Source organism: Thamnophis elegans, chromosome 12 (genome assembly GCF_009769535.1).
Source record: "Thamnophis elegans isolate rThaEle1 chromosome 12, rThaEle1.pri, whole genome shotgun sequence".
Lineage (NCBI taxonomy): Eukaryota > Metazoa > Chordata > Lepidosauria > Squamata > Colubridae > Thamnophis > Thamnophis elegans.
The window spans coordinates 17,788,825-17,811,397 of NC_045552.1; the positions used below are offsets into that span (position 1 = coordinate 17,788,825).

At 42.7% G+C, this 22,573-nt stretch overlaps 1 protein-coding gene across 2 annotated transcripts in view; it reads right to left on the reverse strand.

Annotated features, from left to right (window-relative positions):
• The window catches only part of SYTL1 (synaptotagmin like 1), a 58,214-nt gene that overhangs the window by 30,012 nt on the left and 5,629 nt on the right, over window positions 1–22,573 (reverse strand). For both annotated transcript variants that reach the window (XM_032227759.1, XM_032227758.1), the window contains exon 2: window positions 310–697. In XM_032227759.1, the coding sequence (XP_032083650.1) occupies window positions 310–437 (128 nt within the window). In that variant the 5' untranslated portion in view covers window positions 438–697. The remainder of the gene's footprint in view (window positions 1–309; window positions 698–22,573) is intronic.

Here is a 22,573-nt window from a genome sequence, read left to right on the forward strand (position 1 = left end):
TTTAGGTTTAGCGTTTACAGCGTGCTTTTTTCTCCGCGCTGTTGTCGCGCTGTGATGACGTCAGCTACGCGGTTTCGTCGAGCGCCCTTTAGTCGAACGCGGTTTTGTGGTGGAACCTGCCAGGTCCCAGATGTGGCCTGATGACCATAGATTGCCTATCTATGGCTTCCATGAATGAAACCATGGAAGACATCTTGAAGGGAAGAACCCTCTCCTCCCCCCCATTAGAAATAGAGATCATTCTAATCTGGCCACTTTAAGAAAGCATCCAAATCCTATTGCGACAACCACCACCGAACAGGTTCTCACTTGATACGTCCTTCCTCGGACATCTGGAGCTGCAGGTCTCTGTGCAAAACTTCCACAATTGCATTCTGCTCCTCCTCGGTCAGGAAGCTGAGGTCCAGCAGGGCCTCGATGCCTGCGTCTTGATCCATGGGAAATACTTGGCAAAGATGCTTCGAGTCAACACCATGCAGTTCTTAATCCCACCAGCGTTTGCTAAACATTCGCTTCCTCCTGCCGGTACATCCTCAGTGTCGAACTGGAAGGTCCAGCCAGCAGACAAACGTTATTGTTCTCCTTGTTGCCATAGGTACAGGAACAATTCTGAAGAAGGAAGCACCTGGCTAGTCTAAGCGACGAGACATGGGGGGTGACTCTCCATTCAGGTTGCCTTCAGGGAAGATGCACCCTACTGGGGAAAAAGATAAAGGAATGGTGTTTTTTTAAAGCTAACAAAAGGGCCCATGGCTCACTCAAATTGATGCACATGTAGATAGCTTTTCTTTTTTAAAAAGAGAAAGAGGAGAAGAGGGTCTTTTTGCGCCAACTCAGAAAGCTCAAGCTGCCCAAAGAGATGCTGATTCTGTTCTACAGAGGAATCATTGAGTCTGTCATCTGCACCTCCATAACTCTCTGGTTTGGCTCTGCAACCCAACAAGACAGACACAGACTTCAGAGGAGAATCAGAACTGCATAAAAAACAATCACTGCCAACCTGCCTTCCATTGAGGACCTGTACACTGCATGAGTCAAAAAGAGGGTTGTGAAAATATCTACAGACCCCTCACATCCTGGACATAAATTGTTTCAACTCCTACCCTCAAAACGATGCTATAGGGCACACTGCACACCAAGACAACTAGACACAAGGACAGATTTTTTGCCGAATGCCATCACTCTGCTAAACAAATAATTCCCTCACCACTGTCAAACTATTCACTAAGGCTGCATTACTATCACTATTCATCTTCTCATGACCTATCACCCATCTCCTCCCACTTATGGCTGTATGACTGTAGCTTTGTTGCTTGTATCCTTACTATTTATATTGATATTGTTTCCTGATTGCTTATTTGTACCCCATGACTATCATTAAGTGTTGTACCTTATCATTCTTGACCAATGTATCTTGTCTTTTTATGTACACTGAGAGCATCTGCACCAAAGACAAATTCCTTGTGTGTCCAATCACACTTGGCCAAGAAAGAATTCTATTCTATTCTAAAAGAAAGTGTGCTTATTGGAAGATGCAACAATGGCTGTGTATAGCAGTGTAAGGTAAATGTAAAGGTTCCCCTTTCACATATGTGCTAGTCGTTCCCGGCTGTAAGGGGCAGTACTCATCTCCATTTCAAAGTCAAAGAGCCAGTGCTGTCCAAAGACATCTCCGTGGTCATGTGGCCGGCAATGCCAAAGGCACATGGAACGCTGTTACCTTCCGAACAAAGGTAGTTCCTATTTTTCTACTTGCATTTTTACGTGCTTTTGAACTGCTAGGTTGGCAAAAGCTGGGACAAGTAACAGGAGCTCATTCCGTTATGTGGCGCTAGGCATTCAAACTGCCCAACTGCCGACCTTTCTGATCAACAAGCTCAGCATCTTAGCCACTAAGCCATCGAGCCCCAGTGTGCTTCTCCCCAAATTGCTATATGAATGTGGGAGCTGAATTTGTATGTGTTTATGTAGATAGGTAGGTGTTGTGACTCAGCAGAAGTTTGCTGTGAGTTGAGTCAGGATGCAAGATTAACGATGCAGCTGGGGCTCGTTAGTGGGGTTCTGGAGATAAAGGACGGATGGTGCCACGCCCTGGTTGCAGCAGTCAACGTTCATTCATTCGTTCATTGATCATCGGTCGTGGTTTGTTTGCGAGAGACACTTGGAGAAGTGATTTGCTTTCTGTAACCCTGATTCGGAGAGACACTTGTGCTTTGCTTTCTTTTTGTACACCTGATTTTGCCGTAAGAGAGATTTGTTTTGCATTCTGTTATCTTCATGCCAGAGACTTTATTTATGTTTATTTTGGGCTCTCAGCCAGTTTGAGCCGAGGACTGATAAAGTTAGCTCCTTTTAAGTCTGCCTGCCTGTCGTCTGTTAACGAGCGAAGAAGGGGGGACAGAACAGGTAGGTAGGTAGGTAGGTAGGTAGGTAGGTAGGTAGGTAGGTAGGTAGATAGATAGATAGATAGATAGATAGATAGATAGATAGATAGATAGATAGATAGATAGATAGATTAGATAGACAGACAGACAGACAGACAGACAGACAGACAGACAGATGGATAGATAAACAGACATAGACATAGACATATAGACATATAGACATATAGACACACACAGACACACACAGACACACACAGACACACACAGACACACACACACAATGCACCAAGGTGGTGATAGTTAGGAAGCATCTGTGATAAAACAAGAAGGGAGAGGGTTAAAATAAATTGGTGCTGAATAAATGTGGATTGAATCCAAACATGAGTGACTAGTTTGAAAGGATTACATTATTATTTATTCTTGGTTATAATATCAATATATTATAGCGGTCCATCTGTGAGAGGGATCTTGGAGTTCTAGTGGACAATCCCTTAAGTAGGAGCCAGTAGTGTGCTGCACCTGTCTCCCAAAAAAGGCCACCGCAGTCCTAGGCTGCATTAACAGAGGGGCAACATCAAGGTCATGTGAAGTCTTATTCACACTTCATAATGCCTTGGTAAGGCCACACTTGGAATGCTGCATCCAGTTTCAGTCGCCATGATATTTTTTTTAAAAAGATGTTTGAGATTCTACAAAGAGGGTAGAGAAGAACAACAAATATGATTAGATGATAAATATATGAAAAATGTTTGGAGGAATTGAGTAAGTCTAGTTTAATGAAAAGAAGGGCTAGAAGTGACATGTTAGCAGGGTTCCAATCTCTAAGGACACATTTCCTGATGCTTAGAACAATTAATCAATGGAATGACTTGCTTCTAGAAGTTGTACGTTTTCCAACACTGAAGGTTTTTAAGAAGAAACTGGACAACCATTTGTCTGGAATGGTACAGGGCAGTGGTGGCAAACCTTTTCGGCACCAACTGCCCAGACCAGAAAGTGTGTGCATGCGCTTCAGCTGGAAACCTGAAGACCAGCTGGCTAGTACACATCCCTTTTGGTTAGCTGTTTTTGGGGGGCATTTTCAGGTGGTTTTGGGGCCACTTTTGGCTGCATTTCGGGTTGTTTTCAGGCCATATTCTGGCTATTTTCCAGCCATTTCCCCAGAAAATGGCCTGAAAATGGGCCAAAAATGGCCTGGAAAACAATCAATTTTGGGGGCATTTTTGGTCACTTTTTTTGGAGGTTTTCAGGACGTTTTCTGCCACTCCAGCACCCAGGAAGATCAGCTGGTGACAGCACCCATGCCCACAGAGAGGGCTCTGTGTGCACCTCTGGCACAAGTGCCATGGGTTCACCATCACAAGTTTAGGGTCTCCTGCTTGAGCAGGGGGTTGGATTAGAAGTCCTCCAAAGTCCCTTCCAAGTCTGTAATTCTGTTATTTCCCAACTGCAACTCTGAGAGTTAAACATAGAATTAAAAAACCAACAGAAGCAATGCAAGAAAATAATTATAACAGTACAGTAACATCATAATGGCACCCAAGAACCATCTAACTCAGTGTTTCTCAACCTTGGCAACTTGAAGATGTCAGGACTTCAAGTCCCAGAATTCCCCAGCCTGCGAATGCTGGCTGGGGAATTCTGGGAGTTGAAGTCCTGACATCTTCAAGTTGCCAAGGTTGAGAAACACTGATCTAACTTAATCCATACAACAATAATCACAATAAGAAACATTATACTGATGGGCTCATCCAAGCTCCTGGCTTCACACTTGAAGGAACAACCAGTTCTTCAAGGATTTATGGAAATGCCAGTGGGGTCATTGCCTAGCAAATACAATGGTACCTTGATACTCAATGTTAATTGGTTCTGGGAGGCACAATGATTACCAAAAACAATGAGTACCAAACAATGTTTTCCCAAAAGGAATAATGTAGTGAGTCATAAGGCAGCTGACATCGGCAGGTTCTGGCTTGTGCATTGAATACCAAGGAAGAGATGAGTACCAGGACAAAATTTTCACATCAAAATGCATTGAGTACCAAATTTGATGAGGTTGCAAACCAGTTGAGTATGAAGCTGCTACCACTGTATCAAGGGATATGATGTTCCATAAAGCAGAAACTGCAAAAGAGAAGCCATGTTTTCTGGGGCCCAGCAGATGGCACTGTTTACTAGTTAGGATGGAGTGGGCAAAACTATGGCAGCTTTGAGATCTGTGGTCTTCAACCCCCATTCATGTGGGCTCAGGAATTTTGGGACCTGAAGTTTACAGGTCGTATAAAGTTGCCGTAATTCCCCATCCCTGAGTTATGACTTGGAACATGCTCAACTTGCAAAATTTGGGACAAGAAAAAATATTTGGAGAAAGCAGTGTGGTCTTATAGCAGGAATCCACGAGGACCCAATTGCAAAAGGAATCTGTGAAAGAAGAGTGAATGGGCCAAGAGCAGAGGTGGTATTCAGTCAGTTCTGTCCGGTTCTGGCAAACCGGCAGTGGAAATTTTGAGTAGTTTGGAGAACTGGCAAATACCACCTCTGGCTGGCCCCACCCCCATCTATTTGATGCCTCCCGTGTTCCAGCTGATCGGCATCCCACCTGATCTGCTGGGTCTTCTTCTGTTCCCTGCACGGAGAACAGAGCTGGAAAGGTGGTTAGTGGAGTGGGGAGAGAATGGGGATTTTACAATCCTTGCCCTGAAGTAGGGTGGAAATGGAGATTTTACAGTATCCTTCCCCCAGGAGTGGGGAGGGAATGGGGATTTTGCAGTATCCTTGCCCTGGAAATTGAGATTTTACAGTATCTTTCCCCCAGGAGAGGGGTGGAAGTGCAGAGCTTACAGTATCCTTCCCCCAGGAGTGGGGAGATAATGTGGATTTTGCAGTATCCTTGCCCTGGAGTGGGGTGGAAATGGAGATTTTACAGTATCCTTCCCCCAGGAGTGGGGAGGGAATGGGGATTTTGCAGTATCCTTGCCCTGGAAATTGAGATTTTACAGTATCCTTCCCCCAGGAGAGGGGTGGAAATGCAGAGTTTACAGTATCCTTCCCCCAGGAGTGGGGAGAGAATGTGGATTTTGCAGTATCCTTGCCCTGGAGTGGGGTGGAAATTGAGATTTTGCAGTATCCTTCCCCCAGGAGTGGGGAGGGAATGGGGATTTTGCAGTATCCTTCCACTGCCATGCCCACCAAGCCAAGCCACACACAGCAAGCCAAGCCCACAGTGAAAAATGTTGAATCCCACCACTGGAAGAGTAAGGAGAAGATCAAGAAAGCCATGGAGGGATGGAGCTGGGGTTGCCGATCCTTCCAGCAGCTGTAAGGCAAGGGTGTCTCTGCCTTAATATCTATTCTTCTTTTATAACAAACATTCATCATACTGTGACTTACAGAGTGTGCCCAACAGAGAGAAGGTTTGAGTCAAGCTTTTGTTTGTTTTGGAATCCATAATGTTGCATTTCTATAACAAGATTCTTATTGTGGTTCAGTCAATCTCAATACTTCCTTGGCCATGTCTTCCTCTTCTTTCTCAAGCTTTCTATTTTGTTCCTTGCCTGTGTAGCTCCCGCCATCTGCACTCTTAAAAGTCAGGAACAATTGTGAAGTACTAATGCCCAGTTCCACCATAACATTTTTTTTTAAAAAAAATGTCATTACAATCAACGGCTGTTTGGCTGCACAATTGTATTTTATTCATTTTTAATTCTCCGTTCGTGTTTGTAAAGACTTTTCTGTCGTTATGGAAAATTGCGCTGAAGTCTGTGGCAAATCCCTTTTCAAAAGAGTGATTGCTCGAGAAGAGAAACAAAGGTTGAATAACTTGGCAGTCCCTTAAAAGGTTCTTTCATGCATGCTTCAAAAGAATGAATGAAAGTTTTGAAAACTGTTTGTTTTGATGACCGACTTCCTACTCAACTTGCTAAAAATGCTTTGGCGTGGAATTACAAAACTCAAGAGACCGGCAATGTCTGCGAAAAAGTAAAGATACCTCTTAGAATCAAAAGGTTAACAGAATGTTCTGACCTAGGCTTCCTGAGACAGTAAAAATCACACGCTTAGTCCCAAAAACCCTCTTTTTATTTCAATGGCTGTGACTTATGTTCATTCACAGCCCTTAAGGAGTCATAAATAGTTTGTAAAGAGTCCAACAGAAGTCTGTCACAGTCTTTCGAGATAAGGCTGATAAGCCTTTATCTCCCTTGAAACGCTGTCGAAGATCTAATTGCCAAGTAGCTTTGCAAGGCCAAACGGAGCACAGAGTCAAAACGGAGCTTCAGAGTTTAAACCGACCAGAACGAACGAAGTTGCTTCCTGCAAAGGCTCAAGTGCCTTTGCTCCTCCTTTATGTCTTATGGGAGGGGCCAATCATCTCCAAGCCTTACTCCAGAGTTGACCCTTTTGTCTTAACTGTACTTGCTGAAAGACTCTGGAGTCTCCGCGGGCAGCGCATTGCACCCAGATGGCTCTCTGCCTCCGACACAGAGCCCTCCTCTGAGGCTTCCCCAGACTCCAGGACTGGCCCATGTTCCTCCCCAACCTCCTCACTGTCCGAATCTGCTGCCAGCTCCAAAACACAGAAATGCAAAAAATACAAAACTTAAAGCCCTTTTAAAAAATGCAGAATGCAGCTTTTGCATTCTTGCTCTGTGGACTTCCCTTCTTGTCAACTGTTTTCCAGCGCAACCTATAAATTTCTTAGTGGACTTCCTGTAGATGATGAAAGAGACTGAGCAACCAGTCCTTGTGTCACAATAATCCAGAGGAGGCCTTTTTTCACAAACAGGAGTCACAGTTCCTAGGCCACCCAGACCAAGAGAACCACTTCTGAAAGCTAGCCAGGTTGGTCTAGTAGTGAAGGCACCAGGCTAGAAAATAAGAGACCATGAGTTCAAGTCTTGCCTTAGCCATGAAAACCAGCTGGGTGAATTTGAACCAGTCTCTCTCAGTCCAATTCACCTCACAGGGTTGTTGTTGTTGTGGGGAAAATAGGAGGAGGAAGACATGTTGGATATGTTCACCACCTTGTCTGTAGAGATTCTCAGTCATCCAGGTCATGGTTGTCCCATGGTTGCTTTTTCAGGAGGCAACTGGGCTTTCTTGTTTTTTGTTCTTTTGAAGACATTTGGCTTCTCATCCAAGAAGCTTCTTCAGCTCTAACAGGATTTTGGGGAATGGAAGGATTTATATTCCTTGCAGACAGCTGGACATTTCTCTACAGACTTTTAGCTATACAATTTGGGATGAACACCCTTGAGATGGTGTGGGAATAGGAATGGATTTCCAGAGGGGGGAAAATTGCAGACCACAGGAACCAGGTCCTGAGGAGACAGATAAACCTCCAAGTGCTTCAAGGACCCTCTAAAAGGATGCAAATGTCCAGCTGTCTGCAAGGAATATAAACCCTTCCATTCCCCACTATCCTGTCAGAGCTGAAGAAGCTTCTTGGATGAGAAGCGAAACGTCTTCAAAAGAACAAAAAACAAGAAAGTCCAGTTGTCTCCTGAAAAAGCACCTTTGGGTTCACCAGCTTGGTTATATCTATCTATATCTATATCTATATCTATATCTATATCTATATCTATATCTATATCTATATCTATATCTATATCTATATCTATATCTATCTAATCTATATCTATCTAATCTATATCTATCTAATCTATATCTATCTAATCTATATCTATCTAATCTATATCTATATCTATATCTATATCTATCTAATCTATATCTATCTAATCTATATCTATATCTATATCTATATCTATATCTATATCTATATCTATATCTATATCTATATCTATATCTATATCTAATCTATATCTATATCTATATCTATATCTATATCTATATCTATATCTATATCTATATCTATATCTATATCTATATCTATATCTATCTAATCTATATCTATCTAATCTATATCTATATCTATATCTATACCTATACCTATACCTATACCTATACCTATCTAATCTATATCTATCTAATCTATATCTATATCTATATCTATATCTATATCTATATCTATATCTATATCTATATCTATATCTATATCTATATCTATATCTAGATAGATAGATAGATAGATAGATAGATAGATAGATAGATAGATGACAGACAGACAGAAAGAGAAAGAAAGAAAGAAAGAAAGAAAGAAAGAAAGAAAGAAAGAAAGAAAGAAAGAAATATCCTGCCAATGCTCCAATTCATTTCAGTCATGCAGTGGATACCCAAAAGCCTTCCTTAGAATTGTGCTATGATTTCTTCTTAACAAGACTGGCCTCTCTGTATGTATTAATCTGGAGTCTAACGTTTGGCTTGAGAGGGTCCAACTCATAACCCACTCCCCAAAAAGGAAAGACTAGGATAAAAACTTGCTGTCTAAATTAAAATGGATCTACTAATATACTCAATTATCAAAGTTTTTGTCAAAGATTTGCCTGCTCATTTTGTTAGAGAAGGCGATAGTCTTCAATTTACAACCATTGATATTGCAACTGTTGGAAGTTCCAGCAGTATTGAAAAAAGTGACTTACAACCATTCCTTGCACTTATGACTGTCCTAGCAGTCATAAATACATGCCAGTTGCCAAGCATCTGAAATTCGATCATGTGACCATGGGAATGTTGCAACAGTCATATGAGCGGAGATGGTGCAGTGGTCAGAATGTAGTACTGCAGGCTCCTTCTGCTGACTGCTGGCTCCCTGCAATTTGGCAGTTCGAATCTCACCAGGCTCAAGGTTGACTCAGCCTTCCATCCTTCCAAGGTAGGTAAAATGAGGATCCATATTGTTGGGAACAAGAGCAGGGGGGAAATCCAACAGTTCTGACAGGTTCTAGAGAACAGGTAGTGGGAATTTTGAGTAGTTCGGAGAACAGGCAAACAGGATATTTTGCAATATCCTTCCCATGGAGTGGGGTGGGAATTGAGATTTTTGCAATATCCTTCCCCCAGGAATGGGAAGGGAATGGGAATTTTGCAGTATCCTTCCCCTGTCCCCCCCACCCCACCAAGCCACACCGGCAGAACCGGTAGTAAAAAAAAAATGAATTTCACCACTGGGTAAGACGCTGACTAGACAAGATGAAGTACCTTGTATTCCCCTAGGGATAGGGTAAGATCCCAGGTTGAGAAAGACTTTTCCAGATAAAACTGTTTATTCACCAGCCATACTTGGTACCCTCCAGACCAAGACACCCTCCACCCCCGCAATTCCTAGCCAATGGCCGTACTAATTCCAGCTTCTACATGTTGTAGTCCTCTCATATATCAAATCTCTAATAGAACATTTATCAGCACACCATTAAGCCATGGTGGCGCAGTGGTTAGAGTGCAGTACTGCAGGCTACCTCTGCTGGCTATTAGCTGCCGGCTGCCTGCAATTTGGCAGTTCAAATCTCACCAGGCTCAAGGTTGACTCAGCCTTCCAACCTTCCGAGTGGGTAAAATGAGGACCCAGACTGTTGAGGCAATATGCTAACTCTGTAAATCACTTAGAGAGGGCTGTAAAAGCACTATGAAGCGGTATATAAGTGTAAGTGCCATTGCTAAGTGCTAAGTGTGAAAAATGGCTCTAAGTCATTTTTTTTTAGTGCCACTTTGACTTTAAATGGTCACTAAACAAATGATTGTTTAGGGCAAAGGGGTGCAATGAAGGCACTTCAATGGTGAAGAAATGTCCTTCTGGGTTCAGCTCCAAGTGGGGAAGAACACACTGGAGACATGGAGGCTGCTTGGAAAGATGGTTTATTGTTGGACAGGGCCACATGGCTTGAGCCCTGACCAGAAAACGTGATCACATGCTTCAATGTAGGTGGAGAAGAAGAGAACGAAGGGTTGAGGAAGGGGCTTGCTAGGCTTTTTATACCCTGTTTAGTCCCACCTCTCTGTTTCCTGTTCCTGTGTAAGAAATGTATTCTGATTGGTTGTCAGACTCCCATGGTGCCATGCAGGGGGCTACTCTCTAGGCTGTGATGAGTTCTCAGATGCCTTGTGGTCAGTTGAGTATATTATCATGCCTTTCTGTAGCTGCTGGTGAAGTCTTTATTATGTAAAGTGGGCTAGCCTGGCTAGTCTTAATAGCCCATTAACTGGGGATGGGCAGAAAGCTACAGGCAACTATTCTGTCTTTTAAAACATGTTTCTTTCTTTTCACATCCAGAGAAATATTCTGCCTTTTCAATATTTCCTAGGATATTTCATTTTTCTGGGAGAGGGCTGGATGATAACTTCCCACAGTTTATATACTTTATTTGTATTTTTTTAAAAAAAGGGAAATTGGGCCTGTAGCCCAGCTGTTCAAGACTCCAGAATGAAAAAAGGAGGAATCCCAAACAGTTTTACACTAATACACATTAGTGATTAAATGCTGTCTGGCCATCAAGGTTGCATCCAACACCACAGCATATCACAAGCACCATTAAACTCTTTTAAAAGCCAGTGTTTAAAAACAAAGAAAGAGGGAAACTTCACCATTCAACAAAACTCGAAAATAAGGCTCAAAGAAGCAGCTTAAATGCCCATAGACCTGCAAATGCTGCAAAAACTAGGCTAGGTATATGGCTACCAGCAACTGAAAAGCTATGTCTCTCTGCTGGAGGTGGGGAAAGCTTTGGCAAAGAACAGTGTCAACCTTCCACACCCAAACCCAGAAAAAAAGAAAGAAAAGGAAAAAAATTGGGGAGGGCTATGCAAAAAAAAAACCGGTTTGTCAACTCTCAGGAAAGCAATTGGTTTGCCCAAATATATCTACAGTCACCTGTGTCAGATTCAAGGCCTTATCTGCAGGGAGGAGGAAAGAAAGATTCTAGAAGGCAGATAAATCTCAATCAGGCTGTTGCTTTTCTACTCCTCAAAGTTGCGTCCACACAACACATGGGCATCACAAAGTAAGCAGCCACCATATAACCTGTGGGTTTATGAAGCTTAGTCCATGCGAATCAGGTTGAGCAAAAGCAGATATGGTTAAGTACGACTAAATACAGCACAGCCAAATTGTGGATGAACATCTGGCCGAAAATATCTTGCTTCATTTACTGCTTAATTATTAAGATAAATCAGCCATCAATAGACACATAAATATTTGTTGGGCATTTTACCAGACAAGTATAACAAAGGGAATATATCTGATTTTACATGTATTGACTGCAGAGAGAATAGCATTTGCACGACAATGGAAAAGTGAAGAGATCCCAACAGATGAAGATGTGATTAGAAAAATATTAGAATGTGCAGAAATGGATAAGCTAACACTTACAATTAAGGAGGGGAGGAAAGAAACTGAATGTTTTTTGACTTGGGACCTATTCAATGGATAGCTGATAAAACAGGAATTAGAGACAGGGAAATATGTGAAAGGATCAGTAATATAAGGAAGATAGGTTATCTAAATAAATAGTATGATTATTGTTATTAATGTTAATATAATTGATATTGATAAAGTGAATATTGTTGCAAACACTTGGTTATTTCCTAAAATGATCTGCACCCAAACAACGCCCTGTTCAATTGAAATTGGAATTTTTGCATGTAAAAAAAAAAACTTATTACAAAAAATAGACACATAGATATTAATAACATCTATAGACTATGCAAGAGAGGCTATCACCCAATCCAAAAAGGAACAAAAACACTCCAGCACCTCTCCACCAGCAATCAGCACCCAGATCAGCATAGATTAATTCTAAGGTTAACCTCAGACCAACAATCATATAAAAAATACCCCAATCAGGAAAGAAACTGCCAAAGACGCCAAGCAAGCTCAGAGAGAACCAAGGAGCCCTCATTGCTTTCTTACAGACCTCAGCAGCTGCACCATGATCACAAGACGGGCCTTAGGAAGACTGGTGATAATGTTGATCTATATTAGAGTCATCGAGGTACAGCTTTGAACATTGAATTCAAAGTTTAATGGTTTCCCATCTCCAGTTGTGGCCAACTCAAGAGTGCCGTGTTCATCTCCGATTTTCAGCTGAGGGAGCCTGCATTGTCTGAGAGACACTTCTGTCATCATGTGGCTAGCATGAAAGTACTCAATGTTGTTACAATCCCACTCAAGCGGTACCTATTTATCTACTTGCATTTGCTTGCTTTTGAACTGCTAGGTAAGCAGGAGCTGGGAGACGAGTAATGGGAGTTCACCCCTTCATGCAGCTCTTGGGTCTCGAACCCAGGCTGTTGGCTTTCCAGCTGATAGTCCCGGAGGTGCTTTTTTCAAGAGGCAACGGGAGTTTCTGGTCCAGTTTTTGAAAAAAGTACCTTTGGGATAACCATGACCTGGATGACTGAGAATCTCCATAGGCATTTTCCAGCTAATAAGACTAGTGCCTCAACCACTGAGCCATCATGCCACCCATGAACATTGTTGTTGAGTTGAAGTTCACAGGTCTTAAAGTTGCCAAGGACTGGACACTCCTGGTCTAGATTGTAGAATTGAGCAAAATTTTCCCAAAAGGTAACAGCAAACCACTTCTGTATTATTGCCAAAAAAAAAAAAAAAGCCACATGGCCACATCCATAAATTCCCAAAGAATCCAAGGCAACTTAATGGAGGCTTGATTTTCGTCTCAGATCACAAGATGTTAATGATTTAGAGAAGCCACTTGGGATCAATAACGATCATCAAGGGCCTTAATGCAAGAACAAAATAAATATATATCAATTTATTTCTCATACTTCAATTAAAAAGTAAGCATTATCTAAACGTAGTGAAATCCGTAGGGGGCAATTATATGTAACGTGAGCAGTGTGAATGGGTTAATGCAGTTCTCAGCTTCAAGAAGCAAATGCGCTCAGCATAGAGGATTTTGACTGATATGAAAGCCAAGGTAAAAACACATTTCTTAATAGCAATAGCACTTAAGAGTTATATACCGCTTCACAGTGCTTTATAGCCCTCTCTAAGCGGTTTACAGAGTCAGCCTCTTGCCCCCAACAATCTGGGTCCTCATTTTACGCACCTCCCAAGGATGGAAGGCTGAGTCAACCTTGAGCCTGGTGAGATTTGAACTGCCAAATTGCTGGCAGCCAGCAATCAGCAGAAGTAGCCTGCAGTACTACACTCTAACCACTGCACCACCATGGCTTAATGATGTGGTGATAAATTTACTAGTTTGTTCCATTAGAGATTTAATATATGAGAGGACTGCAACACGTAGAAGTTGGAATTAGTACGGCCATTGGCTAGGAATTGGGGTGTGTGTGTCTTGGGCCATTACATCTGGAGGGTACCAAGTATGGCTGGTGAATAAACTGAATTTTATCTGGAAAAGTCTTCCTCAACCTGGGATCTTACCCAAACACCCTAGTGTAGCTATGGCAAACCTTTTTTGGCTCATGTGCCACAAGCGGGGAGAGTGAAGGGGGGGTCATGTGCGAGCGTGCTTCACCCATAATGCAATGAGTGAACCCCCCAGCATGCATGCACGCATGACAAGCGCTTCCCCCCATTATTTGCATGCTTTTTTCTCCCTCCCCAGCCTCCAGAGGCTTTATAGGAGCCTGGGGAAGGCGAAAACAGGCCCCCCGCGGGCTTCAGGAGCTTCCCTGAAGCCTCTGGAGCGCAAAAAACCAGCCCTACGGGCAAACCGGAGGCTTCCCTGAAGGCTCCGGAGGATGAAAAACAACCCTACAAGCAAACCGGAAGTCACTTCCTGGAAGCCTCTGGAGCGCAAAAAAACAGCCCTACGGGCAAACCGGAGGTTTCCCTAAAGGCTCCGGAGGATGAAAAACGACCCTACAAGCTTCCGGTTTGCTCATAGGGTCGTTTTTCGTCCTCCAGAGCCTTCAGGGAAGCCTCCTGAAGGTCCCTGAAGGCTCTGGAGGACTAAAAGCGGCCTTATGAGCAAACCAGAAGTCCTTTCCTGAACTTCCGGTTTGTCCGTAGGGCTGGTTTTTTGTACTCCGGAGGCTTCAGGGAAGCTCCTGAAGCCTCTGGAGGGCCTCCGGGGGTGGGGGGGCTGTTTCCGCCCTCCCCAAGCTCCCATAAAGCCCCTGGAGCCTGGGGAGAGCGAAAAATGGCTTTAAAAAAGGCTGCACGCTGGCCAGCTGAAAGGGCAATGCCTCCGTGCCTGACAAATGGCTCCGCGTGCCACCATGCGTGCAATAGGTTCGCCATCCTAGTCCTAGGGGAATACAAGACACTTCATCTCGTCTAGAGAAGAATGTTCCATAATGTGAAAGATGCCCTGTTTAAAAATGCAATTCTGAGGAGAAAAAGTTTCAGTTTCGCCCACTTGCCAGCGAGTTCATATACATCTTACAGTCAGCAACTCGGTTGCATAGACTTTTGCAACTTTGATTGGGAAAGACGCAAATGCTTGAGCAATCGGTGGAGGAAGACTACTGCCAAAGAAACGACTAGAAATACTTGATCTGCTCTGTGAAGCAACAGAATGGCGTGAGGATATGAAGCCAGCTGCTTCACAGCCCTGATATTAGGCCTGGAAGCCATCTTTTGCATTGGGCCTTCCGCCTTGCCAGATTTAATGCTGTGGAAATTATATGGAGAAGGGATTATATGGAGTATGGGAGATACATAGTCATAATAACATTCCTTTCTCAGAGAGTCAAGGTTGTTTTGCCCTGTACCTGAAGTGGTATGACTGGAAGGCTTCTCCAGTTGGGATGGTGCCTGATTGGACCATGTGATGGACATGTGGGTGCTGGGTAGGGACTTGAACTTTCCTTTGGGTGGGGAAAACCTGGAAGCTTTCAGATTTGGGTTTTCCCAGATGTGCCAATATGACATCTGTAATAAAATGGAACTTTGAGGAAACTCAAGTGTCAGGGTTCCAAATAGCATCAAAAATAGATCAGAGTCCAATGCAAAGGATTCCTCAAAGTTCCAATTTATTAAGAGAGCCATGTTGGCACATCTGGGAAAACCTGAATCTGAAAGCTTCCAGGTTTTCCCCATCTAATTGAAAGTTCAAGACCTTGCCCCCACACCCACAAGTCCATCACATGGTCCAATCTTCCACTGTCATGCTGGCAGTTCCACCCATACAGTTCAGATCGGGTGCAGGGGTGCAGAGACAAAGGATGACCTTGGCTTTCTAGAAAGAATTTTGTTATGGCTACATATTATGTAACTACTTAGAATCCCCCTCCAATTTTCCCACAATACAAAATACATAGTAGAAGGAGGCCACACCGACAGAGTAGGTACGAACAATTTTTGAAACCCACCACTGATGGGGAAGCAATGGTTGTAAGTGTGAAAAATGGTCATCGGTCGCTTTTTTCAGGGCTGTTATAAGTTTGAATGGTCACTAAATGAATGGCTGTAAATCAAGAATGCACCTTTATGCAGAAGAAGTTAAGAGTGGGACTCTGAATGTCAAACCACATACCTTCTCCCAAAAGGAAACAGGTAACACTTCAAAGATAGATGCCCCACCACAAAACCTCACAATCATCCTGCAAAACATCATACCAAACAAAAACAAAGCAAGCATACCCCAAAAGAAAAACAGCTAACTCCTAAAGATATGAAGCGGTTATCTGTCATCTACCTACATAATTTCCCCTCTCCCACAAAAATATTAAGCAACAGCCAACCTTCAAACCCACAAGTGAAACACATACCTCATAATGAACAGAAAACAACCTTTTCCAAATCAACAACCGAAGGAGTTATTTTTCTGTGGTTGGGGTAATATAACTGCTATATGTTCAATGCCAAGCAAGAGGGGGGGCAGTGTAATTTCTGGTGCAGAAAATAATACTTTGGTTGGTTGTCTGCCATAGCAATTCCACTTTGCCAACCACACTTTAATGTCTTTTAAGTGTGGTTCCTAAGATTCTTGGGGGATCTCCCCAGAAACTCTGCAAAATCAAAATTATTTTTCAGCCTGTGTTGAAAAAGCATAACCTATTAAACTTCTTGGTTCTGAGTTTGAGTATAGTTGTATCATAATCTCTGCATTTTTAATATAGTTGTAATATTTTAATCATTATTTTTTACTTCCTTTATAACTTGTTAAGCCGACTAGAATCACCTTATAAGGGGCGTGTGTGGCGTAGAAATTTAATAAACTAATTTATAAATAAATAAATAAATAAATAAATAAATAAAATAAAACCATCATGAGACGTGGCAGTGGTAGAGGATGCATCAAATTTAATTTTTAGTATGGCAAATATTTGTCAATATAATGTTCTTTTGGGGGTCCTCCATAATTTTTTAAAAAAGGAAAGGGGACCTGAGTGGAAAAAAAAGACACACTAATGTAGATAAATGTAACCATTATGCTGCATCTCAGGTTTTTTCAGTCTTTTCTCATTGATACAAGCCGACCACCTCCCCTCTCTCCCTGATGTTGGAAGAAATGTCCATCTGGGTTCAGTTCCATATGAGGAGAAAGACACTGGAAACATGGAGGCTGTTTGGAAAGATGGTTTTAATGGCGGACAGGACCACATGGTTTGAGGTCCTGAGGGAAAGGGGGATCACATCAGGGATGGGTTGCTGCCCAACGTTGCTTTCAGTTTGCTTTGCACAGTTGCCTGTAAATTGTTCTGTGCATGTGCAGAACATGAAAAAATGAGTAAAAAAACAAGCCGGCAACGGCAGCAGTGACTGGGGAACCAGTCTGGGGGCGTGGCCAGCCTGCCGTCCCTATCGGTTCGACGACCCAGTCCCAATTTCCACTACTGGTTTGCCCGAACCAGCACGAACCGGTAGCAATCCACCTCTGGATCACACGCCTGGATGGTCTTAAAGAAAAAAAAGGGAAGAGATGCTGAGGAAGCCTGAGTTTTATACCCTCTCTTGGGCCCCGCCGTGGAACTTCCTGTTCCTGTCCAAGAAATGTATATCATTGGCTGTCAGACTCCCAGGGGGAGGGGTTTTGGCTAACTTTTTAGGCTGTCTGTGTCCCAGGCTCGGTTGAGTCTTGCTGGTGATCCCCTGGTGCCATGTGGCAAGTTCTTTTGCTAAATGGGTAGAGGACTAATCCTATCATGTCCTAAAGGCCATGTCTTAATCCCATCACCCTTGAGTTGAAGGGTGGGCAGGGAGCTGCAGGAAGCAGCTTTGTCTTTAAAACTTGTCTCTCTTTTTCTCATCCAGGGAAATATAATATTCTGCCTTTTTAATATTTTCTAAAATATTTCATTTGTCTAGGAGAGGGGTGGGTGCTAATGTCCTTCACTGCGAACTTTTTCCATTACCAAGGGCTATAAAATCGCATAGATATAATTGATTTTGCTGAAGGGAACAGAGTGGAAACATCTGATGTTGGGTATGTACAGTATGTGTAAATAAAATGAATTCATTCTTTCAGCATTCTTACTATGCTGCTTCCTGCCTTTTCAACGTGCTGCTAATAATTTGGCAGATTGTGCCAGATTTCAGCTGCTAGGGAAAGTGGTCCAGGAGAGCCCTCAAAAGAGAAGGGGTTGGAAGCTGCAAATGCCCCAGAAATTGATAAGTTACGTCAATGAATTTACTTTCCAAATGTATTACTATATGAGTTGTTCAGAGAAAAAATTATCAGAGAAGAACAAGTAAGATGATCAAAGGTCTGGAGACTAAACCATATGAAGAAACGGCTGCAGGATTTGGTCTTGGCTAGTCTAGAGAAAATAAGAATTAGGGGTGAAATGATGGCAGTCTTCCAGTATTTTGAAGGGCTGCCACAAAGAAGAGGGGGTCAAATTATTCCCCAAAGCACCAGAAGGCAAAACAAGAAATAATGGTTGGAAACTGATCAAAGAGAGAATCCTGGAATTAAGGATTAATTGTCCTCACTGTTAGGAAGTTTATCAGTAGAACAGCTTGCCTTCAGAAATCGTGGTACTTTATCACTGGAGGATTTTAAGAAGAGACTAAGAAGAGCCACATATCTGAAATAGTATAGGTTCTCCTGCTTGAGCAGGGGGCTGGACTAGAAGACCTCCAAGGTCCCTTCCAGCTCTATTCTATTCTTCTATTCTTCTTCTTTCTGCAAAGTCCTTCAATTTGCCAGACTTAATTTTGGCCAAGCTTGGAAATTTCTCGGTGGAAGGAATCAGAGTTTGCCCCTTTAAATGAGCACAGAAATTGTTAAGTGGCTTATACCATAAAAAGATATTCCTGCAAGGAAACCTCTGAATAAATGATTAAGTTATGGAAGTGAGATTCCAACTGAACAAGAAAAAAAAATCCAACACATCAGAACAGTTTGGCAGAAGAAGCAATGACAGAAGGAGATGGTGCACTTCTGTTACAGAAGACGTACATGTACAAGCTGGACCACCATCTGCACGGAAAGATTCAATTTGGACTCTTGCCCTCAGCACTGGGGTTGGTCTCAATGGGCTTCCAACTGTTGGATTCCAAGATAGGCCTCTTGCTTGGCAAACACCTATTACAAGTACAAGGAGTGGCTCAGTGGCTAAGACGCTGAGCTTGTCAATCAGAAAGGTCGGCAGTTCGGCAGTTCGAATCCCTAGCGCTGCACAACGGAGTGAGCTCCCATTACTTGTCCCAGCTTCTGCCAACCTAGCAGTTCGAAAGGACGTAAAAAATGCAAGTAGAAAAATAGGAACCACCTTTGGTGGGAAGGTAACAGTGCTCCGTGCGCCTTCCGTGTTTAGTCATCCAGCCACATGACCACGGAGACATCTTCGGACAGTGCTGGCTCTTCGGCCTTGAAATGGGGATGAGCACCACCCCCTAGTGCCGGGAACAACTAGTACGTATGTGAGTGGGGAACCTTTTCCTTTATTACAAGGAGGCCTACCAATTGTGGTCTGTGAAAAAAAATTAAAAGAAGGTGTTCCTCTTCCTTGCACGTTTTGAAAATGGAGAAACCTCAACCAAAGAACAAAGTGATGTATAGTATCAAACACCAGCACGGAATTTCAGACAGTTTACTGTATGTATGCAGCATGTAATTCCCTTACAAGAGAGGCACAGATTGGTCTTGACTTATGGTCATTCACTTAACAACCAAAGTTACAACAGTCTTAGAAAAAAAACACTTCATGAACCTTTATTCGCATTTATACCCCCATGGCCATGCGATCGGTTAATTTTATTATTGGACTGGGTTGCCATTTTATATTTTGTGAATGGTTCGGTTGACATCGGCATATGTGGGACTGATTCGGGTAGATTTTAAGGGTGACACTGAAATATAATTTTATCATATTGTATTTATCCATGTATTAAATCATTGTATATTATTCTAAGCTCATTTTAAATTGTATATTTATTCCAATTTCATTTTAAATTGCATTTTATTCCAATTGCATTTTAAATTGTTTTTATCAGATTTTAGTAATATTTTTTCTTTGGAACTCTGCGCTTTGATACTATTAGCCATGGGCTAATCAATAAAGTAACCTAACTATATTTTGGGTTTACATAATTATGTAATCTGCTTGGGCCTTTTTTCCTGCTGTAAACTACCAGCCAAATAATTTGAGTTAGATGGCTTTCTAAAGAGAGAGAGGGAGGGAGGGAGGGAGAGACAGAGAGAGGGAGGGAGGGAGGGAGAGAAAGAGAGAGGGAGAGAGAGGGAGGGACACACACATATACACACACAGTAAAACAAACAAACAAACAAACATTGTTGTAGTCAGAAGTTTTTAAACCTTGCCTTCAACCACAATAGCAAAATGCATCTGTCCACTAGACCCCTGGTCTACAATCAAATATCCCAAACATGACATGGGTGGCTATGCAATAAATAAATTGAGTAAATAAAACTTGTACTCTGCTGCAAACTTGAAGCTTAAAGCCTAGGGCAGACAGAACGTGTCTAAGGCTCTTTGAAGTGTGTTATGCACAATGCAGAACAGCCAATGTGTCCATTTCTTCTTCCTGTGGTTTATTGGCGTGTGAGACTGGCGTCTCTATTCTGCCCTAGGAGAAACCATTAAAGTACTTCTGTACTCCATTGGTATCCTGTCTCCCCTACTTTTATTTCCACAACAGAGAGAGAGGGAGAGGGAGAGGGGGGGGGAGAGAGAGAGAGAGAGAGAGAGAGAGAGAGAGAGAGGGAGAGAGAGAGAGAGAGAGAGAGAGAGAGACTGTCTGTCTGTCTGTCTGTCTGTCTGTCTCAAAGTCATCATACGGCAGGAAGTATGTCTGAATGAGGAACTGTGGGAGTTGAAGTCCAACAGCTTAAAGCATCTACTGTTGAGAAATACTGTACTGACATAGGGTCATTTATTGCCCAAAACTGTATGCACCCAGTCCCCCCCCCCCCCAATACTGCAAGGATTGCTTAGTCAAGGGCTACTGAGCACAACTTGTAAACAGCCAAATAATGCATCTTGGAGAACAGTAACAAAAATGTGTGCTAAGCATCAGGGAAACAACCCCGAAGCTGCAGAACAAGCTTTATATTCATAGCTATCCTCCAGCCTCCTATATTTTTCAGAGGAAAGATAAGAACACATTTTATATTTGTGACAGCCCCATCTTCACACCTTTACTTCCTCTGTGCATATTTATTATCAACAGGTTTCTTTTTTGCTAAAAACTGCAAGCTCTTTGCAACGCCTGGCATGTGCTAGTTTACCTTGGCTTCTGAAGCTGGCTTATAACCGTTCAAGAAAAACTTCGGGAAATGCAAGCATAAATAGATAAAAAGGACTGTGAAAAAAGTAACTTCACTTTTTAAAAAGCCTGCTCAGCCACAACATAATAATCGTACGATTTAAAAGCAACAGGAGCCAGTGTTTACTTTAGTATATTGCGTTATCATACCCTTGTATGAGTACCGGGAGTCCTCACAATCACAAGTGAGCCCTAAGTTTCTGTTGTTAAGTGAGACATTTGTTAGGTGAGTTTTGAACCCATTTTACGACCTTTCTCGCAACAGCTGTTAAGTGAGTCACTGCAGTTGATAAGTTAGTAGGCCGGTTGTTAAGTGTGACTCTGGCTTCCTCATTGACTTGACTTGTGAGAAGGTCGCAAAAAGGGATCGCATGGGGGCACAGCAACGGTCATAAATGTGAACCAGTTGCCAAGCATCTCAATTTTGATCACATGACCATGGGGATGCTGCAAAGGCCATAACTGTAAAAAAAGGTCATAAGTCACATTTTTCAGTGTTGTGACCTCCAACGGTCACTAAATGAACTGTTGTAAATCAAGGACTACCGGTACATTAATTTCCACTGCTAAGCAAGACTCTTATATGAGTTTCGCCCCATTTTAATAACTGTGACCTTTCTTGCCACAGTTATTAAGTGAATCGCTGTAGTTGTTAAGTGAGTAACACAGTCGTTAACTGAATCTGGCTCCCCTATTGCTTGTCAGAAGGTCACAAAAGGTGATCACGTGACCCTGGGACCGTGCAACTGTCATACATACATGCCAGTGGCCAAACGTCCAATTTTGATCATGTGGCTATGTATGAAAAATGGTCAGAGGTCACTTTTTTCGGTGCCCTTGTAACTTCAGTCACTAAGTGAGCTGTTGAGGGTTGAATGATACCTTCATTGACCAATGTAATGGTAGTACTAAACACCAACTCTGAGCAACACAACCAGGAAATGCTATTGAGGACTTTTTCTGCTCTCTGGTTGGCCTAAAGCACGGATGGTGAACCTTTTCAGCACCGAGTGCCCAAACCGGAATGTGAGGGCATGCGCACCAACCAGCTGGTCTTCAGGTTTCCAGCGCTCCAGCATACACAAAGACCAGCTGGCCGATGCATGTGTGCGCCAGAAACCAGAAAAGCAGCTGGCAACAGCATGGGTGCCCACAGAGAGGGCTCTGCATGTCACCTCTGGCATGTGTGCTATACAGTGGTGGGTTTCAAAAACTGTTCGAACCTACTCTGTGGGTGTGGCCTCCTTTGTGGGAGTGGCTTGCTGCCCATGTGACTGGATATGAAGATGCCAACGACACTTGTCAGAACCACCTTAAATTACCTCACACACAGCACTGGCCTGCATAAGAATATGATGTAAACTTGTTTTTTAAAAGGCATCTTTGGTTTGTGTTAAAACAACTTCAACACACGCAATGTTCTGATTGCACCAAAATGCAGTAGTCATCCTTACCTTTCACAGAGGCACTGAGTTTTATAAATATGAGCATGATAGTGTAGAATAATCATATCCAAGGACCAGTGGTGGGTTTCAAAAAATTTTGGAACCTCTTCTGTAGGTGTGGCCTGCTTTCCGGGTCCACTGGTGGAATCTCTTCTAACCAGTTAGGTAGATTTGACGAACCGGTTCTA